Source organism: Bos javanicus, chromosome 1 (genome assembly GCF_032452875.1).
Source record: "Bos javanicus breed banteng chromosome 1, ARS-OSU_banteng_1.0, whole genome shotgun sequence".
NCBI lineage: Eukaryota > Metazoa > Chordata > Mammalia > Artiodactyla > Bovidae > Bos > Bos javanicus.
In genome coordinates, this window is record NC_083868.1 from 53,519,564 (window position 1) to 53,539,740 (window position 20,177).

The 20,177-nt window shown below is 39.0% G+C and overlaps 1 protein-coding gene across 1 annotated transcript in view; it reads right to left on the bottom strand.

Moving 5' to 3' along the window:
• Positions 1-20,177, bottom strand: part of MYH15 (myosin heavy chain 15) — a 157,648-nt gene that overhangs the window by 95,982 nt on the left and 41,489 nt on the right. Inside the window, exons 12-16 of the mRNA XM_061425934.1 lie at positions 16,447-16,565; positions 11,126-11,275; positions 10,368-10,538; positions 3,468-3,647; positions 2,238-2,370 (exon numbers count right to left, since the gene is read on the bottom strand). Of these exons, the coding sequence (XP_061281918.1) occupies positions 2,238-2,370; positions 3,468-3,647; positions 10,368-10,538; positions 11,126-11,275; positions 16,447-16,565 (753 nt within the window). The remainder of the gene's footprint in view (positions 1-2,237; positions 2,371-3,467; positions 3,648-10,367; positions 10,539-11,125; positions 11,276-16,446; positions 16,566-20,177) is intronic.

Consider the following 20,177-nt stretch of genomic DNA (forward strand, 5'->3'; position numbering starts at 1 on the left):
CAGACATGCTCCTAAATCACGTCATCATGTGCTTTCAGAGCTGGGAAGTGCTAAATTTCTCCATTCCCTGACTAAGTTGATCAGGAGTCCCAAAATAGGTGACAGGGGACACCTATGGAAGCTGGGAGTAAGACAACAGGAGGGTGAGAATGTCAGAAAGTGAGAGGACACCACACTTAAAGAACTCTTTGCCCCATTGCCACAGGGGCATTTGAAACCAGGTTGGCCAGATTTTGTTGTTGTTGCTGTTCAGTCACGCAGTTGTGCCTGACTCTCTGCAACCCCATGGACTGCATCACGTCAGGCTTCCCTGTCCTTCACCATCTCCCGGAGCTTGCACAAACTCATGTCCATCGAGTCAGTGATGCCATCCAACCATCTCATCCTCTGTCGTCCCCTTCTCCTCCTGCCTTCAATCTTTCCCAGCATCAGGGTCTTTTCTAATTGGTTGACTCTTCACATCAGGTGGCCAAAGTATTGGAGCTTCAGCTTCAGCATCAGTCCTTCTAATGAATATTTAGGGTTGATTTCCTTTAGGATTGACTGGTTTGATCTCCTTGCAGCCCAAGTGACTCTCAAGAGTCTTCAACATCACAGCTCAAAAGCATTAATTCTTTTTTCACAAGGGCATCTAAAACAAGGTTGGCCAGATTTTTATTTTCCCATAATTTTCATTTTTCAAAAGAAAAAGGAAATACAAATGTGTACATCTGACTTTTTTAAACCAGTGTAGACCAACCATGTTTGAATTCTAGGTTCTGCTCAGGGGCTGCCAATTTGGACTTTTGCTCTGAACCATGGTGCACTTCCCCCTGCAGCAGGCAGTAGTCCACATGTGAGGCTGATGGAGCAACCTGGGCTTTGTGTCCTCAAAGGCTTCGTGTCACACTGCAGAAGTCTGAGTCAGATCCTGAATCCAGGGAGTCTGTCCATCTCTCTGTTTTGTTTGTTTCCAGAAGACAGTGAGAGTGAAATAGGCATGAGGCTAGTAAGCACAAGTTCTGTTTCTGACCTCAGCTTTGCCATTTAATAGTGTTAAATCAATGAAGCAAGCAGGCTGTCAGACTGGGGTGGCTCCAATACTGTGGCAGCCTGTGTAAACAAACCAAACTCTATGCCTTGGAAAGTCTCAAGGTTACAAAATTGAAACTAAGGACAACCAATCACAAATAGCCACTTGGGCTTTAGATACAGCTAATCACTAGTTTCCTCACTTTGCTTCCATGTTTTCTCTATAAAAGTCTCTCGTTGAGCTCCTGTGGGTGGAATGCCCTTAACCCATTCTGGTTTGGTGCTGCCCAATTCAAATTGCGTTTTGCTCAAATAAACTCTTAAAAATTTTAATATGCCTGGGTTTATCTTTTAAAGGTAGATTTGTGAGATCTGAGGGTGCTGTTTAATTCTTCTGTACTTGTTCCTGTAAGATAGGGAGAGATTTCCTGGAAAGAGTCATGACAAGGATTGAGTAAGATAACATATCTAGAAAAGTTTGGAAACTGCTGTTGTTGTTTGTTGTGTAGTCGCTAAGTCATGTCAAATTCTTTTGCAACTCCATGAGCAGCAATCTGCCAGGCTCCTCCATCCATAGGATTTTCCAGGCAAGAATATTAGAGTGGGTTGCCATTTCCTTCTCCAAGGGATCTTCCCAACCCAGGGATTGAACCCATGTCTCCTGCATTGGCAGGCACATTCTTTACCACTAAGCCACCTGGGAAGCCCTGCTTTGTAAATTACAAACTACTAAACAAGATTAGTTATTAGTTGGTCAACAAGTATTTATAGAGTGGCTGCTAAACAGGCATCTGTTACATGCTTGAGGCCACACTTGAACAAGTGAGACATAATCTCTGCCCTTATGAAGCTCATAAAAATTCCATTACTGCAATATAAAAGCACTGTGAAGGAGATTTCCACTGTGAAGGGATATGTATTAAAGGAGCTTGTTATTTCCTAAAAATCATTCATCAAAACATGGTTTTCTGCTCTCTCTTTGCAACTTGGTTGACTAGAAGATAAAAGCAGGCTGGAGCAGTCTCCTTGAAATCTATCTACCTTAGAGCACCGTTTCCCTGAAGAACCACCAGCCTGAGGATGGAAAGGCTAATAAGAGGGGATGACTCAGGCCACAGGAAGCAGACACACATCTCTCAGGAAAGAAGCCAGGATTTTTGTAAGCACTGAGGCAGACGTGGGCTCCATTCTAAGGCTGAAAAATTGAGGAAGATTGTTTGACTCACCAGTGTTGGTACTGATGTAATTTTCAAAAAGGTTTGCCAGGAGTCTGTTGGATGACTTCTGAAATATAGCCACCACTGTTTCATTAAGAAAGTCTTTGTTCTTTTCAAGCCAGCCACTGATGTTATAAGGCACCTTTGGAAAGGCATGTAGTTCAGGTAACAAAAAAGGAGAATGCATAAGTTCCTTAGCAAATTATGTAATTCTTTTAAAAAATCATACATCATGTATGTCATTTGAACTTAAATCAGTTTAATGTAACAGTACTTAAAAAATACTCCAGAAACCTATGTGCAACCCAAAGAGCTTCTCAGGCTTTACCATTTACACTGTGGAAAAAAAGGAAGAGAAAGGGAGGGAGGGAGAGGGAAGAAGAGGCAGGGAGGGAGAGGAACACTAAACCAGAGGGGGTGAAGAAATAGATGGTGTTTCCAGGACAAACAATTCACATCAGCCCTCCTTCATATAGGCAAAAGTAGATGGAATAAAACAACTGCCTCTGACACAAGGTGAGCACTCCATAAATGCTATAGCATTTCACTATAAATATTATTATAATTAATATTCAAGGATATCAAAGAAGAGAGTTACAAACATATCTAGGTATAATTGGCAGGTCATTTTTAGGTCGAATATTATTTTATCCTTTATCAGTTCTCTTTCTTCTACCCAGAATCACTGACCAGAATCATAAAAGCAGAATGAAAGGGCACAGGCACGTATGTGAACACACACACACACACACATATACCCCCAGTGGGGAAATGAGGTGAGGGAGTGAGGGGCATTAGGAATCTTTGTTGGTCATAGTTTAGAGACCATTACCTCATAGTGACTCTTTATGAGAGAATGAAAAAAAAAAAAAAACTTCAGTAAAAAGATCAGTTGAAATCACTCATTCACACAATGTGCAGTTGAAAGAAAGGATGAATAAGGAAAAGCCCGTGCCTTTGATGGTCTCCGAGACTTTCTGAAACTGTCTTACTTTGTATTGGGTGAGAGAGTCTACTTTTGAAATTTTTGACCTCTGTTATTATAGTATGGTATTTCATTTCCTAAGTACTAAAAGTCTACACCAACTTTTTTGGGGAACTGAGATTTATTTTGTTCATCTCTTCATTTAATCTAAACTTTACAGATATATTTACTTATATATTATCTAAAAATTCGGACTGAGTTCATTTGAAATAGAGGCAAGATAATTCAGGGCTAAGGGTCTAGAAGTAACCTACCACTCCTGCATAATGGACAAGTTCAAAGTCAGCTTCATATTTCTTCTTATTGTCAGGCTTGGGCTTCTGGAAATGAACTGACTTTCCAAAATGGTTGTCAAAAAGTTTGGTATTGAAAGTCACATCTGTAGCCTGATGAAACATACATTCTTCTTCGAGGATGGAAAAGATGCCCATTGGCTGCTTGGAGATACAGATGAACAGTAGATGAAAAAACAAACAAAAAAAATACTAATAAACAGTATTTTCACTAGGGGATGAGTATAAATTCTTTCCCACAAACCTAATTAGTTGACAAGGGATCTTCACTACATACAACTAGACCATCATCCATTCAACGAATATTTATTAAATATCTACTAGGTACTAGACACCAGCAGGAGCTGTCAATGCAGTCACGAGCCACATACACAAAGTATCTGTCCTCGGGGTGTTTAGTGGAGCTGACCGACAATAGACAGATAAACTCTAAATAAATAATTTAGTTTGCTGTAAGCACCTTGAAGAAATCATGCAAAGTAGAGAGAGAGAGAACGACAGAGGCTATGTGAGAACTCTTTTAGTAGGCGAGTTCAGTAAAACCTTCTGATCTGAATGAGAAGAGCAAATCCTGAGAAGACATGTATACAAGCATTCTGGGCAGAAAAATGAAGAGTGCAGAGGCCCTGAAGCAGGAGCACTCTTAGCAAGTTGGAGGTCCTGCCAAAGACAAGTGTGGACTGAGCAGAACTAGTTGGAGATAGCGTGTGCAAAGAGAGGGATGCAGTACAGGAGCCTAGAGGCTTTCCAGGCCATGGGAGGACGTTTGGATTTTATTTTAAAATGAGAGGCCTTTGGAGATTTTTTACAATAAAGTGATTATGATTTAATTAATGCTTAAAACGGATTATTTGTTTTGGTTGGCAAAGAAAAGCCTATTGGCTAATCCTGACTGTGGTCTCTATTGGAAAGCCAGTGAGCAAAAAATGGTTTTTACATTTATAAAGGGTTATTTAAAAAAGCAAACAAGAAAGGATATGTGATAGGAAATAGAGGACCCAGTCAACAACCTTTGTCTCTTAAGGGCCTTACAGTAAAGCTCTTAGACTTTGTGGGCCACAGAGTCTCTGCTGCTCCCTGCCATCAACTCAGCCATTTCAGTCCTGAAAGCAGCAATGAATGCGATGATGTTGCATTCAAACTTTATTTCCAAAAACAGGCTACAGGCTGGATTTGGCCTGCAGGGCCATAGCTTGCTGACCCCTGATCTAAACAAGTGATGGTGTTGGAGACTGTGAACGGTTACTGAAACGTGACATGGGTGTTAGTGGAGCTGGGTCACAACTTGCTGATGGATAGAATGTGAGGTGTAGTAGAAAGAGGAAGGCTGACTGCAGTTTTGGTTTGAGCAAATGGGTAGCGGACGTTGCCATTAACTAACGTAGGGTACATACATAGGGAAAAAAACAGCTTTGGCGAGGGAAAGATCAAGGATTCCTATACTTGCAAATCTACTTGTGAGTTTATATGTTCATTTATCTCCTTCACAAATATTTTTGAAATGCCTTCTATGAGCAAATCACTGTACCAAACACTTCCCGTTATAACAGGATAATCAGACATGGGGTCTGGCTGTAGAGCATCTAACTGGGCAGACAAGACATGCACATAATAAGCAGACGATAAAGCAACAGAAAATGTCATGAGAGTTCTGAGATAAAACCATGATCCCTTGGCCCAACAACATAAATTTCATGATTCTCTACCAACCCATTCTACCCAAGAACCACAAACTCAGATTTGGGAGAGACCTTACAGTTCTGGCCCAACCCACCTAAAAGCTCATTGAATTCCTTTTACAATTTCCCTCTAAAAAGTAGGCTAGCTTAGGCTTGAATATTTTCATGGAAAGAGAACACACCAACATCGAGTTAAGGCTCTGGCTGGGTGATATAAAAGAAGAAAATTTCTTTGGGGTTTAAAATCCTTTGTTTGAAATTATGCCACTGGAGCCATAAGAATGGGTCTAATTTGGATGATTAGATACTTGAAGAACATGTTTTTGATCCACCTGAGTCTATCGTTCTAATGCACGGACTATGGTCTTCTACCTCGTTTGTCTAATCTCACAGGCTTAGAATCTGCATTTTACAGCAAATGCATTCAACGACATTCCATCAACAACTCTTGGACATCTGGCACATATTGTACAACTCTTGTACTCCAGCACAACTTCTTCCCTCCCAAGTATCCAAGTGGGGAATGATGCAGTGAGCAAATATGCAAAGTCTTGCTCCTGGCAGCATTGACCTGGTGGGTTCTTGACAAAATGATAAATGTGGAGAGGAACAAGAAGGAAGGAAAATCTGATAACACTGAATAGTTGAGTCACCAAGTCTTGGAGGCGTGGAGTCCATTTCGTATTGCATATTTTCCTGCCACAGAAATAGTCAACCTTTCATGAACACTAGAATGAATCATTTAAAAAATGTAAACATCTCCAGGGATGGTTCATGTTAATAAGATGGACATGTCAAAGCCTCACAGCAAGCAGCAGCCCATCTCCAGCAGAGCCACCTCCCATATATGAGGACTGCCATGTCCCTGGGACTCCAATGAAGCCATCTTCCGTTTGGGGATGAATGGATGCTTTATGCAAAGCAAATAGATATCACAGCTCAAAATGTAACAATTAAACCACTGAGGAGGGAAAAGCTCTATTTCTTCAGGGTCTTCTCCATTTCTCCAATGCTTAGGAAGTATAAAACTTCTAATAAACATCAGGCCCTCTAGCAAATTAATCTCCAAATAGGTCAGGGAAAGAAGTAATTATGTTCTGCCTCATAGCATCAGTTGTCCTCTACTGCACAGTAAATGGTCTGAGTCAGTTGCCCTGACTCTGAACATTAATGCTGTAACCTCTCCCTCTTCAAATATTATCAGTTCAGCCCTCCTCTCTTTTACATCTGTCACTTTCTTGCTATTTCCATTTCCGCTATCCTGATTCAAGGCCTCTATTTCTCACTTGCTGTAACAACTTTTTAATCACCCTGACTCCAGCCTTTTCTCCCATTCCTGACCCCATACACAAACCCACCTGAGTAAACCCAAGCATCTCTGACTACCCCATTACCCAGTGTGGAATCCTCTCTGGCTTACCATCACCTAAAAATAAGTTACAAATTCATTAAAATCCCTTTGCAGCCTGACTCCCTTTTTTTAACTTCTAAACCCTTCCCTCTGAATATTTTAAACTCTCGTCACATTTTTAAACGCATCCATTACTTTCCTGTCTCTAAGCCTTTGCTCTTGCCCATCCCTCCGCATGCTTACTGTCTTCCTCTTTTCACCTGTTGAAATCATGTCCATTTCTTCAGACCCAGCTGAAATTATACCCCTTTCCCCCCAGGCCTTCGTATATTCCTGCAGGCAGAGGTGACCTCTGCTCTTTTGAGTTCTGTGAACCTTTGTGCCTTAACCACATTTATCCTAACATATTTTTACATTTATTAGACTTACAAATCTCCTGTTTGACTGCATACGTCCCAAGGGCAAGTGCTATTTATAACAAATGCTTAAGTTTTACACAGCATTTAATTCAAAGTTTTATACATAGTAATGAAGTATTAGGCCTAAAATTAAGGTCCAACATTTTGTGGGCTTTGACATCTGGGGAATGCCAGGAGAACCTAATCACAGGTTCCCCTCCCCACATGCTCCTGTGGGTTTTGTCCTCCAGGCTTGCAACATACTTTCTCATGGGAACAGGCACAGAGCCAGCTGATTCTTGAGTAAGGGACTTTAGTTCCCTACCAGCCCATGGAATTATTTAAACAAGCCAATCACATCCTCCAGTGGGAATCACTGGTCGCCTTACCCTATTATTACCACAAAGCCTGCTTCCCAGAGCTCTCAATTATTCATTCTGCTTCTAAGGGCAACTGCCGTGCAGCCAGCCCCATATGGCATGCAGTGTCCTCCTCCCCAGTCTGTGAGTATATGTGACTATTAAGCTGCTGTAGATCTCATCTGTCCACTGCCAGGTGTCTTGTGGTCAGACATTCCCATAGCCCTAGGAGAAGAATCCCTCCCTCACCACTGGGGTAACAAGGAAGTGATCAAAACAAGTAGCTGCTAAATACACTTTCTTGTTAAAAGTTGAAAACTAGTAAAAGTTTTGGTCTTTAGACATCTTGCTAATTATATCCTCAGTTCCTTGAGTGCCAAGATGATGCCTCTGTTTGTATTTCTCCCAACACTTAGTAGAGTAGGTCCTGAGGTGACTAAAATCTAGGTCGTCAGCAAAGGAATTAATTGACAGGTGAACACTAAGACTTAGGGTTTGAGCTTTGGCATGGGCTGCTTTACTATGGGCAATGGTGAGGTAGAAAGTAGAAGTTGTGAGCAAAAAGACACAATGCAATATGTTTGAAGAAAATAAGTCATATGCATTCAAGGGATAACCAACTAGATATTAATGTGATTAATTTTATAACAAAAATACCAAAATTAGCATATCTAAAGAACTCTACTAGGGAAGTGGCAACACTCATTGCCAAGATGCTACCAGAATTCAAAATTATTTTAGAAACTTCTATGGGATATCTGACACCTTTGACTATTGGCACATGGAAATGGCCTATAGTCTGACTGTGGATTATTACATAGAAACAATCATGAGTTATTTAGCTAAGTTAGACAAATTATGTGAAAAATAGGTAATACAGTTAGGATTCAAAAACAGTTAAGATGATTGGTATTGAAGTCAATTTTCTCCTGAAGACAGTAAAAATCTAACAATTTATCCTAATCCCCATCCTGTGAGGGACTTTTTCCAAGATGGCTGAATTAAAAGAAGGATGTAGCTTTTCAAGGTGACTCCACTGCAGGAGCAACAGTTTCTAAATGTATAATTTTGGATGTATTTGTTTAAAAAAATAAAAATAATCTCTCTACCAATACCTATGTAAAATCATAAATATGTAATCATATGTTAATATTTAATATATAGATTACTGATGTTCAAGTTCTAAACAAACTAGAATAATTCAAGTAATGAGGTAAGTGTAAGTTAATCCTATAATAGATCTGTTCACTGCATTTATATAAGGAGGTTACTGTATGCTTGAAGACCAAATTAACAAAGTTGGCATGAAAATGTGTTTTTTAGCTTGATATAAACTTTTTTATAAGTATAAAAACTCAAAACTTATATGTATAAAAACTTTTTCCTTATAAACACACAGATGCATTCTATATTTTATATGTAGTGATGTATTTTAGTTCCTTCGAACTTTGAAAAGTTCTCATGATGCAGTCTGTTTCAAGGAGGGAGTTTGATCATTAATATTTACTAAAAATTTCCTTCATGTAGACTGAACAAACACAATGATCTTTTCAAAATATAGAATCATTTCAAGAAAGGTTTTAGTATTCCACATTTGCCTGACCTGAACCTTTGAAATAACTCACAGGAAACCAAACACTTATCTTTTCCTTTTATCATTTACTCATTTTTCCCTTGTTTTATCATATCACTAGAAAGTACAATAGGAAATTATATCAATGTTGCTGGTGTCTTACTTAGAATAAGTTTGATTGTCATAAATAAGATAATAGGCTTCAGATCAACTACAAATCTGTAACACTCACAGACATATCAGGAGTTGAATAATATCTGCATCCCACCTTCCTGCCTGAATACAGTGTTTTATCATATTTAGAGTAAGTAGATTTTACAGGTGACAACTGCCCAAAGTTAAAGCTGTCCCTTGAAGGAGCTCCAGTTCTCTTGTTTCATTTCTAATTAGAAAACTGTAACTCTAATAATGCCATCAAACATTTCCCAGATCATGGGCGAGTCATTATTATCATTACTTTTAGTCAGCTCACGAGTTGGTTCATTATCATCATTTTTTGAATCAGCCGGTCCCCTCCCTAGGAAGTTCACTGGTTATAAAATAAATAAAATCAATGTGATGTCCACTCCTGTTAAGAATAATGGCTATTTTCAAAGACGATTTAGTTTCATCTAAAGATCTAACATGTAAAATGGATGGGACAGTGATTGATAAAATCTGGGCCCCACAAAAGACAGTGAGAGTTTAGTCATCCTCACCCCTTTCTGAACAGGGTTGCTGAGAATCAAATGTGAGAGCAAAGCATAGTTGTCCAGACCAGTGTGCAGAATTCACTGCAATCCACAACTATTGCAAAAGATAAGGCCACATAGCTGCTCACACCCCATCATGCTTGCTCCCTTGGACAAAGCCACAGAAAAACCATATTGAATTCCCCTGGCAAATCTGGTTAATCTTTTCTAGAGCACATGGAAAGATTTCAGAGTGTAGGAACATCACTGAATTTGGAAACCATACACTGCAGCTAATTTACTAATAAACCATGAAGTATTGTCATAAATTACTTAAACTAACCGGTACTTGTCCAATTAAATGAACAAACTACATCCTGCAAGGTAGTGGCCTTGAGGATTTATGGTGGTTGTTTGTTTGCATGCTAATTTGCCAAATTTCGTTAAGCTGCTCTGGGTCTACTCATTCACCTTATGTTAATCAGCCAAGCCCTACAGTGTTCATATTTTCAGCTCTGTGTTTTTCCAGTCAAGAGCGTGACCATTTTTAATCTCAACAAGCTTCCTCACGCATTAACAGTGGAGGCCATGCATAAGCAGTAAATGTGTAGCGACAGTGTGAGTTAGAGATGATGGAGTAGGTAACAGATGTGGGAGTTTAGTTAGGATGCCACAGGGCTGCACAGAAAAACCATTAAGAGAATATGTGCAGAGCTCTTCTACCCTATTTCCTATCCCCTTGACAGAGCCAGGGTCCTGACACGGATCAACACAGCAAGCAGGGCCAATTCTTCTTAAACAAAAATGGATGGGGGAGAAACATGCCTCACCTTCTCAACAAGATCCACACAGGCTTGCAAATCCAGGCCAAAGTCGATGGACACCCAGTCAATGCCTTCTCTCCTATATTCCTCTTGCTCCAAAACCAACGTATGCTGATTGAAGAACTGTTGTAACTTTTCATTGGTAAAATTAATGCAAAGTTGTTCAAGACTGTTATACTTCAAGGTTGTGATTAGAAATAAAATTGAGAAAATAGTAATTATTGGAGGTGATGGATATGTTAATTAACTTAATTGTATTGATTATTTCACAATGTATATGTGCACTGAATCAAGTTGTTCTGCTTAAATATATATTTTTAATTGTCAAACATACTTCAGTAAAAAAAATAAAATAGAAGTTCACTTGGAAAATGTAAAGAGAAAACCACAACCACTATCATATGTTGGCAAATAAACCCAATAAGTAAAAATTGCTCAATTATATTCTTAACCTCCTTCATATATATCTGCAAATTAAGATTATGATAGGAAATTAACATTTAATGATATTACAATTCAAAATCATAAAAGATGTCTTAATTTACCTTTATTTAAGGCTGAATTAATTTCTTAGCACTATTAATTATAATGATTTTTATTGTCATTTGTTAATATTAATAATAGCTTTTTCCAACCAAAGTAGCTGTTTAAGTTTGCACAGAATGATTCTCATCATGCTCTGACTACATCTTCTGACATTCAATTCACATAGTCTAATTCTCTTGTAAATATACATCAACTTCACTTTTACCATATATACTTACATCAAGCATCTCAAAACCAGTGATGTCAAGAATGCCAATGAAGAATTGTCTTGACAGCTTGGCATCCAGGACCCTGTTGATACGTGCCACCAGCCACTTAAATATTCTCTCATAGATTGACTTAGACAAGGCACCAACAGCATAGGTCACCTGAAAATCACATCAAAAGTAGTCCTTTGCCTGACAACAGTGTTCATTTTGATCCTGGGCATTCTCTAAAACCAGCATATATTTATCTGCTTTCTGTGGTTATAGCTTTATGCTGAAGATAAGGAGAAAGGAAGAAAGAAGCAAGGACAGGAGTAAAGTGAGAAGGAAGGGAGGGAGGAGAAGGGAGGAGAGTTATGGGAAAGGAGGTGAGCTGCCTGGTGCCTCCCCACCTGACACTCCTGTGAGAGATTCATGTTCCTACCACTAAAGGACCAAACCTCCTGGGGTAGGGTGGCAACATGTTCTAAAAACCTTGGTGTTCAGAGTATGGTCCTAAGACCTGCAGCATCGGCATCACCTGAGAGCTTTTTAAAGATGCCAATGCCCAGCATCTCTTCCCAGACCTGTGAATCAGAATTTGCACTCTGGCACAATCCCCTCTGACTCCCACACACCATTAAGTTTCAAAAATGCTGGTAGAGTAGGTTAGGAATATGGAATCTCCTAGCCCTTTCCTGCTGCTGCTAATAAATTGCATAACTTTTGGCAAGTGACCCAGTCTCTCTAGGGTACAGTGTCTTCCCCTGAGTTATGCTCTTGAAGATTCTTTCCAGCCTCAGCTTCCACCTATTTTATTAGTTCCCAGGGCTGCCCTCAACTCTGCATAGGGAGAATGGCAATTTAGTGCATTGTTCTGACTCAGATTCCTGTACTATAAAACTGAGGCTACATTTCCCCTCCCTGGAGGTGTGGGTCAAAGGCGCTCTCCTAACCTACTGGGGAGAGCTCCAACCTCTGCGCGTGATGCTGCTGTTTTGCGGATGTAGATCCTGCTGCCATGACTCGCAGGCGCCGCTGTCGCAGCAGCTTTCTGACAGACTCCAAGGAGGAGTGAATTTCAGCTGGACAGTCTCCAAGCCTGGCAGGGGAATGCGCTCCAACGACTTAACATTTAAAATAGGCCTATCACATCCATCCTTCGGCTCCCTAGGACAGTGCGCACAGCAGGAGCCAGTTGGTGTCTGGCGGTGATTTAGTTATGAGTCACCCACTCCCTGATCAGTTATCTTGAGTCATTTCCACAGTAATCCGTAAGCCGGATGGCATCACAGTTTTTTATTATTGGCATCAAGAGCACACACGCACAAGTAAAGCACCGAGAATGATTTTTATCCTCCAGAGCATCGAGGAAATCACTCTCTGTCTACAGCAGTCACTTTGAAAGTTTAAAAAGAACATGACTAACTTGCTCCCCACCTATTAATTCCCTAAATACTTGAGAAGTGGGAGTGAGAGAGAAACTGGCCGCAGCTGGGGAGTAGTGAAAAACAGGAAGAAAGCCTGAAATTGTAGCAAAGGTTAAACAGACTCATGACTGAGCTCTTTTTAAAATAACCTCATTATACAGAGTGAAGTAAGCCAGAAAGAAAAACACCAATACAGTATACTAACGCATATATATGGAATTTAGAAAGATGGTAATGATAACCCTGTATGCGAGACAGCAAAAGAGACACAGATGTATAGAACAGTCTTTTGGATTCTGTGGGAGACGGAGACGGGGGATGACTTGGGAGAATGGCATTGAAACATGTATAATATCATATAATAAACGAATCGCCAGTCCAGGTTCAATGCAGGATACAGGATGCTTGGGGCTGGTGCACTGGGATGACCCAGAGGGATGGTACGAGGAGGGAGGTGGGAGGGGGGGTTCAGGATGGGGAGCACGTGTATACCCGTGGCAGATTCATGTTGATGTATGGCAAAACCAATACAATATTGTGAAGTAATTAGCCTCCAATTAAATAAATTTAAATTTTAAAAAATAAAATAAAATAACCTCAAAGACTTTGATTACTTGGGGGTCAATAGTATAGGACAGAAAAAACAAAACTGAAAAGAAGTGGAGTCAAATAGCTGTATTTTTAACCACCTTGATCCCTGCCTTCCTCATCTGCAAAATAATATTAAAATATCCTTGTCTCATGGTTGTTGGAAGAGATTTAATGAGACAGAAGATGCAAATATACATAGCACAGTATTTGGCACTTAGAGTCAACCTAATAAATGCTAGTTCCCTCTTTCTTATCCCTTCTCCACTTTTATCACTTCCTCATCCTTGATCCAGTCTTTACTATCCATGTTGCTTTCAGCAGTTAATCTAAGTTCACTGTTTTTAATAAAATGGAAGCATAAATAAGATCAACTTTGCAGACTTGCTGTTTGATTGAATGAACTATGAATACAAAGCACATAACACAGCATCCACACTGAGCATTCAAACACTACTGATTATTATTATTGTTTGATCATTATTAATCTTTTTAAAGTAAAATAACTTATTTCTAATAAGCATAGTTAGAACTCTCCTAGAATTTTAAAATACTAGACCTAAAGAGCCTTGGTTCCTGGTAATCACGTACGCTGCTGCTGCTAAGTCGCTTTAGTCATGTCCAACTCTGTATGACCCTACAGACGACAGCCTACCAGGCTCCCCCGTCCCTAGGATGCTCCAGGCAAGAACACTGGAGTGGGTTACCATTTCCTTCTCCAATGCATGAAAGTGAAAAGTGAAAGTAAAATCACTCAGTCGTGTCCGACTCTTAGCGATCCAATGGACTGCGCCCACCAGGCTCCTCTGTCCATGGGATTTTTCCAGGCAAGAGTACTGGAGTGGGGTGCCATTGCCTTCTCTGGATAATCATGTATAGTGGCTCCCAATTCAAGATGGTACACGCTCCACTCAAGGGAAGGGGGCACTTTGGAACAGGATGGGCATTTTCCCATGATCAGTGACTGAGAGTGTTGCTGGCATTTAGCACCTGGGAGCAGGAATGCAAAACCTCCTTCAATGTGTGGGACACTCTCATACATGAAGAATTATCTCCTTTAGATGCCAATCATTGTTCCACCAAGACCCACAGAAGAATTTAACCTCTTCATGGGGTGCTCAGAGAGATGGAGTATTTGACCAAAGAGGCAGAATTAGATAGCATAAGAACTAGAACTAAGTTTTGTATAAAGTGTTAACACTGCAAGAATTTTTGCCATCTTTTGCAATTGTCATCAACAGAGCATATACATCTCTATTCTTAGCAGTGACAATTGTCTCTATAAAGTCGGTAAAATTCCTAAGAAAAGAAAAGCCTTACAGTGTGCTTTCTTACTCTGTCTTCAGGAGATGGAGGAAAAGAGAGTGCTTAAGCAAGAAGGTGGGTAGGGGAGGGGGGCATGGAGGATGAGGGTTTTCTTTCTTTTAATGTTGAATAATAATATATTAGCTTGCTTCACTGATTCCATTATAGTAGAGGCTGGTGTGGTAACTCAGTCCCCGAGAACACAATATTAAAGAGACGAAGGTTTGATTTCAGTCCTCCTATGGGCTCATTAGTTTTACACTGAGCAAGTCCTTGTTCTATAATCATAGCATGTCATGCATGCATGTGGTGGTGAATGTCTTAAAAGGCAAGAAGCTGCCAGACATCTCCAGCCTCACTATGAAGAAACAGCTCAACTACTTGTCCCACTGAGCATGGCTTAATGTCAGCCAATATTTCATTTATTTTAACATTTATGGAGAACCTTCTGCTTGCAGGGCACCGTGCTAGACGCTGGGGTACTAAGATGAATTAGACACAGTCCATGGCCTCAAGAGCTCAGGTCACCAGGGAGGACAAAAATGCGGGCAAATTGTTCCCATAGAGTTGATATTATGGTAGAGATAAGCTTATTTAGTTACAGAGTAAGCTGAACTAGGAAATTGGTTTTGATTAGTTGTTGAAATGTTTTAAATGACAGTCACACCAAATGCCTTTCTATAAACATATCAAAAGGAAGAGAGTTTATTGTTGTCAAAATAACTGTCTTCTGTCACAAAGTTGCACATTTGTCTATCTCATTTTCAGATTTGGGATGTATACAGAATAAGACAGTCTAAGTGTCACCTGAATACTATCTGGGTGTCCTTTGGAATGTTACTTATGTTCCCTAACCCTCGGTTTCCTCAACTGGAAAATACATAAGTATCCTTGTGGGTAAGGATACTTATAACTCTGAGTTTTGTTGTAGGAATGGAAGGAGATAATATGAATGCTTTTTACATGTTATATGTGATCAAACCACTTTCTCTTTCCAGAAAGACTACACTTCGCAGCCCCACAGTAGCTAAGGAGAGAATTTGACTAGTTTTCACCAATAGAATCTTACTAAACGTGATATCACTTCTAGCCCCAGGCAGTTAAAGTGTGTGTACTTTCTTTACAAATCATTTTTCCCCTGTGCAGCAACACTGGAGGCCATGCGTTCCAGATGGCCTGAGGACAAAATTGAAGAAGGCGGTCTAATCTGTATTGGACTTGGTGTGAGTAAGAAATAAATGCCCATTTTATTGTCACTAGGATTTTAATGTGTATGTTACTGTAGCAGGGCTTGTCTCATACTAGCACGTTGCAGATGTCAATTATTATTTTGAAATACACTATTATATTTAGATGGTCCCACTAGTTGGCTGTCCTGTGACTATTTACTGCACAGCCTCAGGATCAACACTTCTTAGAGCACTCATTATTCTATCATTAAAATATTCTCCTGGATACTGAACAAAACAAACCTATATGACCTTCCATCTCTCACTTTGGTTCTCATTTTTCCCCCTCTTTGAATGCTAACTTCAGCATATGTGCTGAAACCCTTTCTTAATGAATGCATCTGATAGCCTAAAAAGTTAATATTCCAAATAGGTGATAGATTTCAATTTACCAATTTTATTCATGTCAGAAACTGTATTTTTAAGAGCCTCTTAGCTAGACCACAAAGATGTTTATTATAAAATGTAAAGGACTTCCCTGAATTTGAAGAGATTTGTTGCTTAAAGGGAAACTGTCAAAATGGTATCTTTCAGACTAGAAAGATTCATTTTGATATATGGCAAAACCAATACAATATTGTAAAGTTAAAAAATAAAATAAAAAAAAAGAAAGACTCTTAACACAAGAGCATTTACTGTAGTGTACATCACAGATGAAAACAGAATACTCATCATAATAATTCTTTTTCACTTTTTTATAGAAGCCCTTGTTACAGACATCAGAAGTTGAAAAATACACAAATAAAACCTGTGTACAATTAGTACAAGAGGATAGAATCATAATACTCTGGAAGTAACTTACCTGTTCTACATTTTGACTTCTAGTAACATATTCATTACCAACTTTGATTCTAGGATGGATCAAGCCCTTCACCAGCTCAGAGGAGTTAATGCCCATGAGGAAAGCAGCCTTGCCAGCATCTGGTCAGAAGAAAGGAAGGAAAAGAAGAAGAGAAGGAGGGAGGGAGAGAGGGAGAGAAAAAATAGTAAGAGAAAAGAGGGAGGAGGAGAGAAGCAGGAAAAAATTGTTAAAATTCAATCTCCACATGCACCCAATAGACAACCCAGAAGATGGAAAGATGGTGTAGTTAGAATGATGTAGCAAGGTAAATTGTAGTTCTGAAATAAATTCATGGACCCTAAATGATCCTAAAAGACTCTATTTCTTGTAAATGCAAATCAAAATCACAGTGAAATGCCACTACAGACTCACTAGAATGGCTATAATCAAAAGGACATGAGTGTTGGTGAAGAAGTGGAGAAACTGAAAACTTCATACCCTCCTAGAATGTAAAATGGTACAGCCACTGGAGGAAACTGTTTGGCAGCCACTCAGAAGTTAAACATAGTTACTGCAGGATCCAACAATTCCACCCGAGGTATATATCCAAGAGAAATAAAAACATATGTTCACACAAAATAGTTGTACACAAATGTTCCTAGCAGCATTACTCACAATGGTCAAAAAAAGGAAAAAAACACAAATGTTCATCAACTGATAAATGGATAAACAAAATGCAGGATATTAATTCCACAGAACATTTTTTTAACTACAAAAAAGAATGAAGTATTGATGTATGCTGCAACATGATTGAGGGTTGAAAACATCATAGTAAGTGAAGAAGCCAGACACAAAGGCCATATATTATATGATTTTATTTATATGAACTGTCCAGGATAGGTAAATCTAGAGAGACAGAAAGTAGATTTGTAGTTGCCAGGGGCTAGGGGAAAAAGGAATGGGGAGTATCTACTTGTGTATACAAGATCTCTTTTTGGTAGTAATGACATGTTAGTCAAACCACCTTCTGATTATGCCCAAACTCACTGAACTGTATATTTTTAAAGAATAATTTTATAATATGAGAATTATAACCCAATTTAAAAAAATCCATTTCTTGATATTGGCCCTCTTCTTAAAAGAATTGTTCATCTGAAGAGCATGAAAGTCATATTTTCATTATTTGCCTATTTTCCCCTTCTACGTATATATTTGTAGCTCCTTTCAATGGAACCAGAACTTAGACCATATATTTGGGTAATTCAAGACCTATCAACAGAAGCCAGGACACTTGCCCAGTATCTCTCATACACTGCTCCTCTTCCTGTGAGTCTCTGCCCCACAGTGCCCTCTGCTGCCTAACAAGAAGACTTACAACCCACAGAATTATTCTTATATAGAGTGCTATTTTCATTTTCTAAGGAAAGAAATGAAGAATGAGTGTTATCAGAAGGAAAAGTAAATAAGCATGTATCACATCAGGTGTTAAAAAAATGACAATAACACGAAATAATGCCACAGGCGAGAAGCTATAAACACATTTTAAACTGCATGTTTTTTTCAGTTATCAAACAAAAGGAATATTTTACTCAGTTGAAACCTCTCTACTGTCTTCCATTTTAAGTGAATCCTGAGATATATATCTGATGTAGTCATTCCATAAAGTTAATGTCTTAGAATAGAAGGAAATGCAGTCTTTCCTTACTTCATTAAGAAGTACAAAATTTCCTGAGCAATGACCACAAATAAAGAATAAATTAAAAACAAAACACAATTAAATAGCTATATGTCATCTGTATTAACAATATCCATTTCCTTTTTGTGGGGCCTTTAAAGTTTTCACAAAGACTAGAAAAGCTTGAAATGTTTGATTTATTTATTAACTAAAGGAAATAGAAACCCACCACTCCAGTATTCTTGCCTAGAGAATCCCATGGACAGAGGAGCCTGGTCGGCTGTGGTCCATAGGGTCACAAAGAGTCAGACACAACTGAAGAGACTTAGCGTGCAAAGTCAATATATATTATACATTCTAGAAATGTATCTACAAATTCTACATCTACTCCTAATCAGTGATAATGGCCTAGGAACTCCATTGCTATGAAATCTTTCAAAATGCAAAGACAGACTGTTTGGGAAAATAAGTGGAAAAATCAAAAGTAGAGCAGACATTCCGATCCTATACTGAGATATTCTTGTTAAGAGCACCATGTTTGGAGACAAAAGCCTGATTATTTCAAGTTGAAAAGCCAAGGGGTCAGAATAAAAGACTTTTTGAGCCAAAGGAGAATTTAAAGAGCATCTAACCCAAAATGAAAATATTTCAAAGGAAGGGAGAAATGTAATGTGCCTGATGAATCTGAGTGGAGCTGAACAGTAACCAATGATGTGAAAAATGAACAATTCCACAATATCCGTCCAGGAAAAATAGACAGGACTTCAGCTCTCTATGCTTTGGAAGCATTCGGATGGACAAGGTAGGTAATAATAGTCTCAATTTCACCAGTCTTTTTCCAGTGTTAATGACAGTTCTTTGAGTCTATTTTCATCCATGAACAAAGGAAACCCAAATTCTCTGTAGTATCCCACCTTAAGCTCTAACAGAAATAGCCTTCAACGTTACAGAATTATTTCTCTCCCACTCCAGAGACATTCAAGGATCTGCAGAGAGTGTGCCTTGAATTTATCCCAAAGGCGTACATTAAACATCACATGTTATTCATCTTTTTTTAACAGAATATAACAGTGTCATGTTCCCCTCCTCAAAATTACTTCCTTTGCATTAAAAGTTTATAGTGCTACAACCTAGATGAAAATAGTTTAAATTGGTGAAAAAAACGTCCTTCTAACATTCAGGAGATGCCATCATGAAGACAGCACTGCCTGTAAACATGTTCATTGTGTGACCTGATATATTCCAGAAGAAGCTTTATAAAAATCCCACCAAAATAAACATCATTTTCTAGGACCTGGTAGATAAAACCATGAATTTTAACCAGGTTGTATTGTCTTACCTAGGAGAGGTTTAGCTAGAAGGGTTCTCATCACTGGTGTGGATCAGATCAGAGTTCATAAAAGAACAAAGTACTTGCTCACTAGAGGAGGTTAGGGTTTAATTTTAGCATTTCACCAGGCGATTCTGATACACATGAGGGTACGAGGGTTGGAGAACAGTCCTCAACCTTGGCTGCACATTGGGATCACCTGGCAAGTTGTAACCACAAACCCTGATGCCTGAATCCACCCTCAGAGATTGATTTCCTTTGGTCTGGGTAAGGCCTGAGCTTCAGGAATAGAAAAGCTCCCCTGGTGATTCTAATGTGCAGCCAAGTCTGAGAAGTACTCTCTAGAGAATGGTATCCAGATTTGGTAAGTATTATTAGAAGATGGAGAGAACAATTCTGATGGCACCTGAAAACAGATAAGGAAGTAGAGAAAAACAAAGGGACAATTCTATCCCAGTACAGTCTGATGTATAAATAACAAGATATAAAGACAGAAACAAAATCCAGTTTTCTCAAATTGCAATATGGGAATGTGAAAAAGGGTTTTGAAAATGACCTTCAATTCATCTTATATATAAGGTTATAATGTGGTTTCTGAGCTGTTCACCCTTTCTTAATTTATTGAACAGTTTCTGAGCACTTGCTATATGCAAGGCCTGGTACCAGATACTATGGTAAGAGGACAGATAAACAAGACAAAAATCTTTGACATCAAGGAATTTATAACTCATGACAGTAAATAAAACA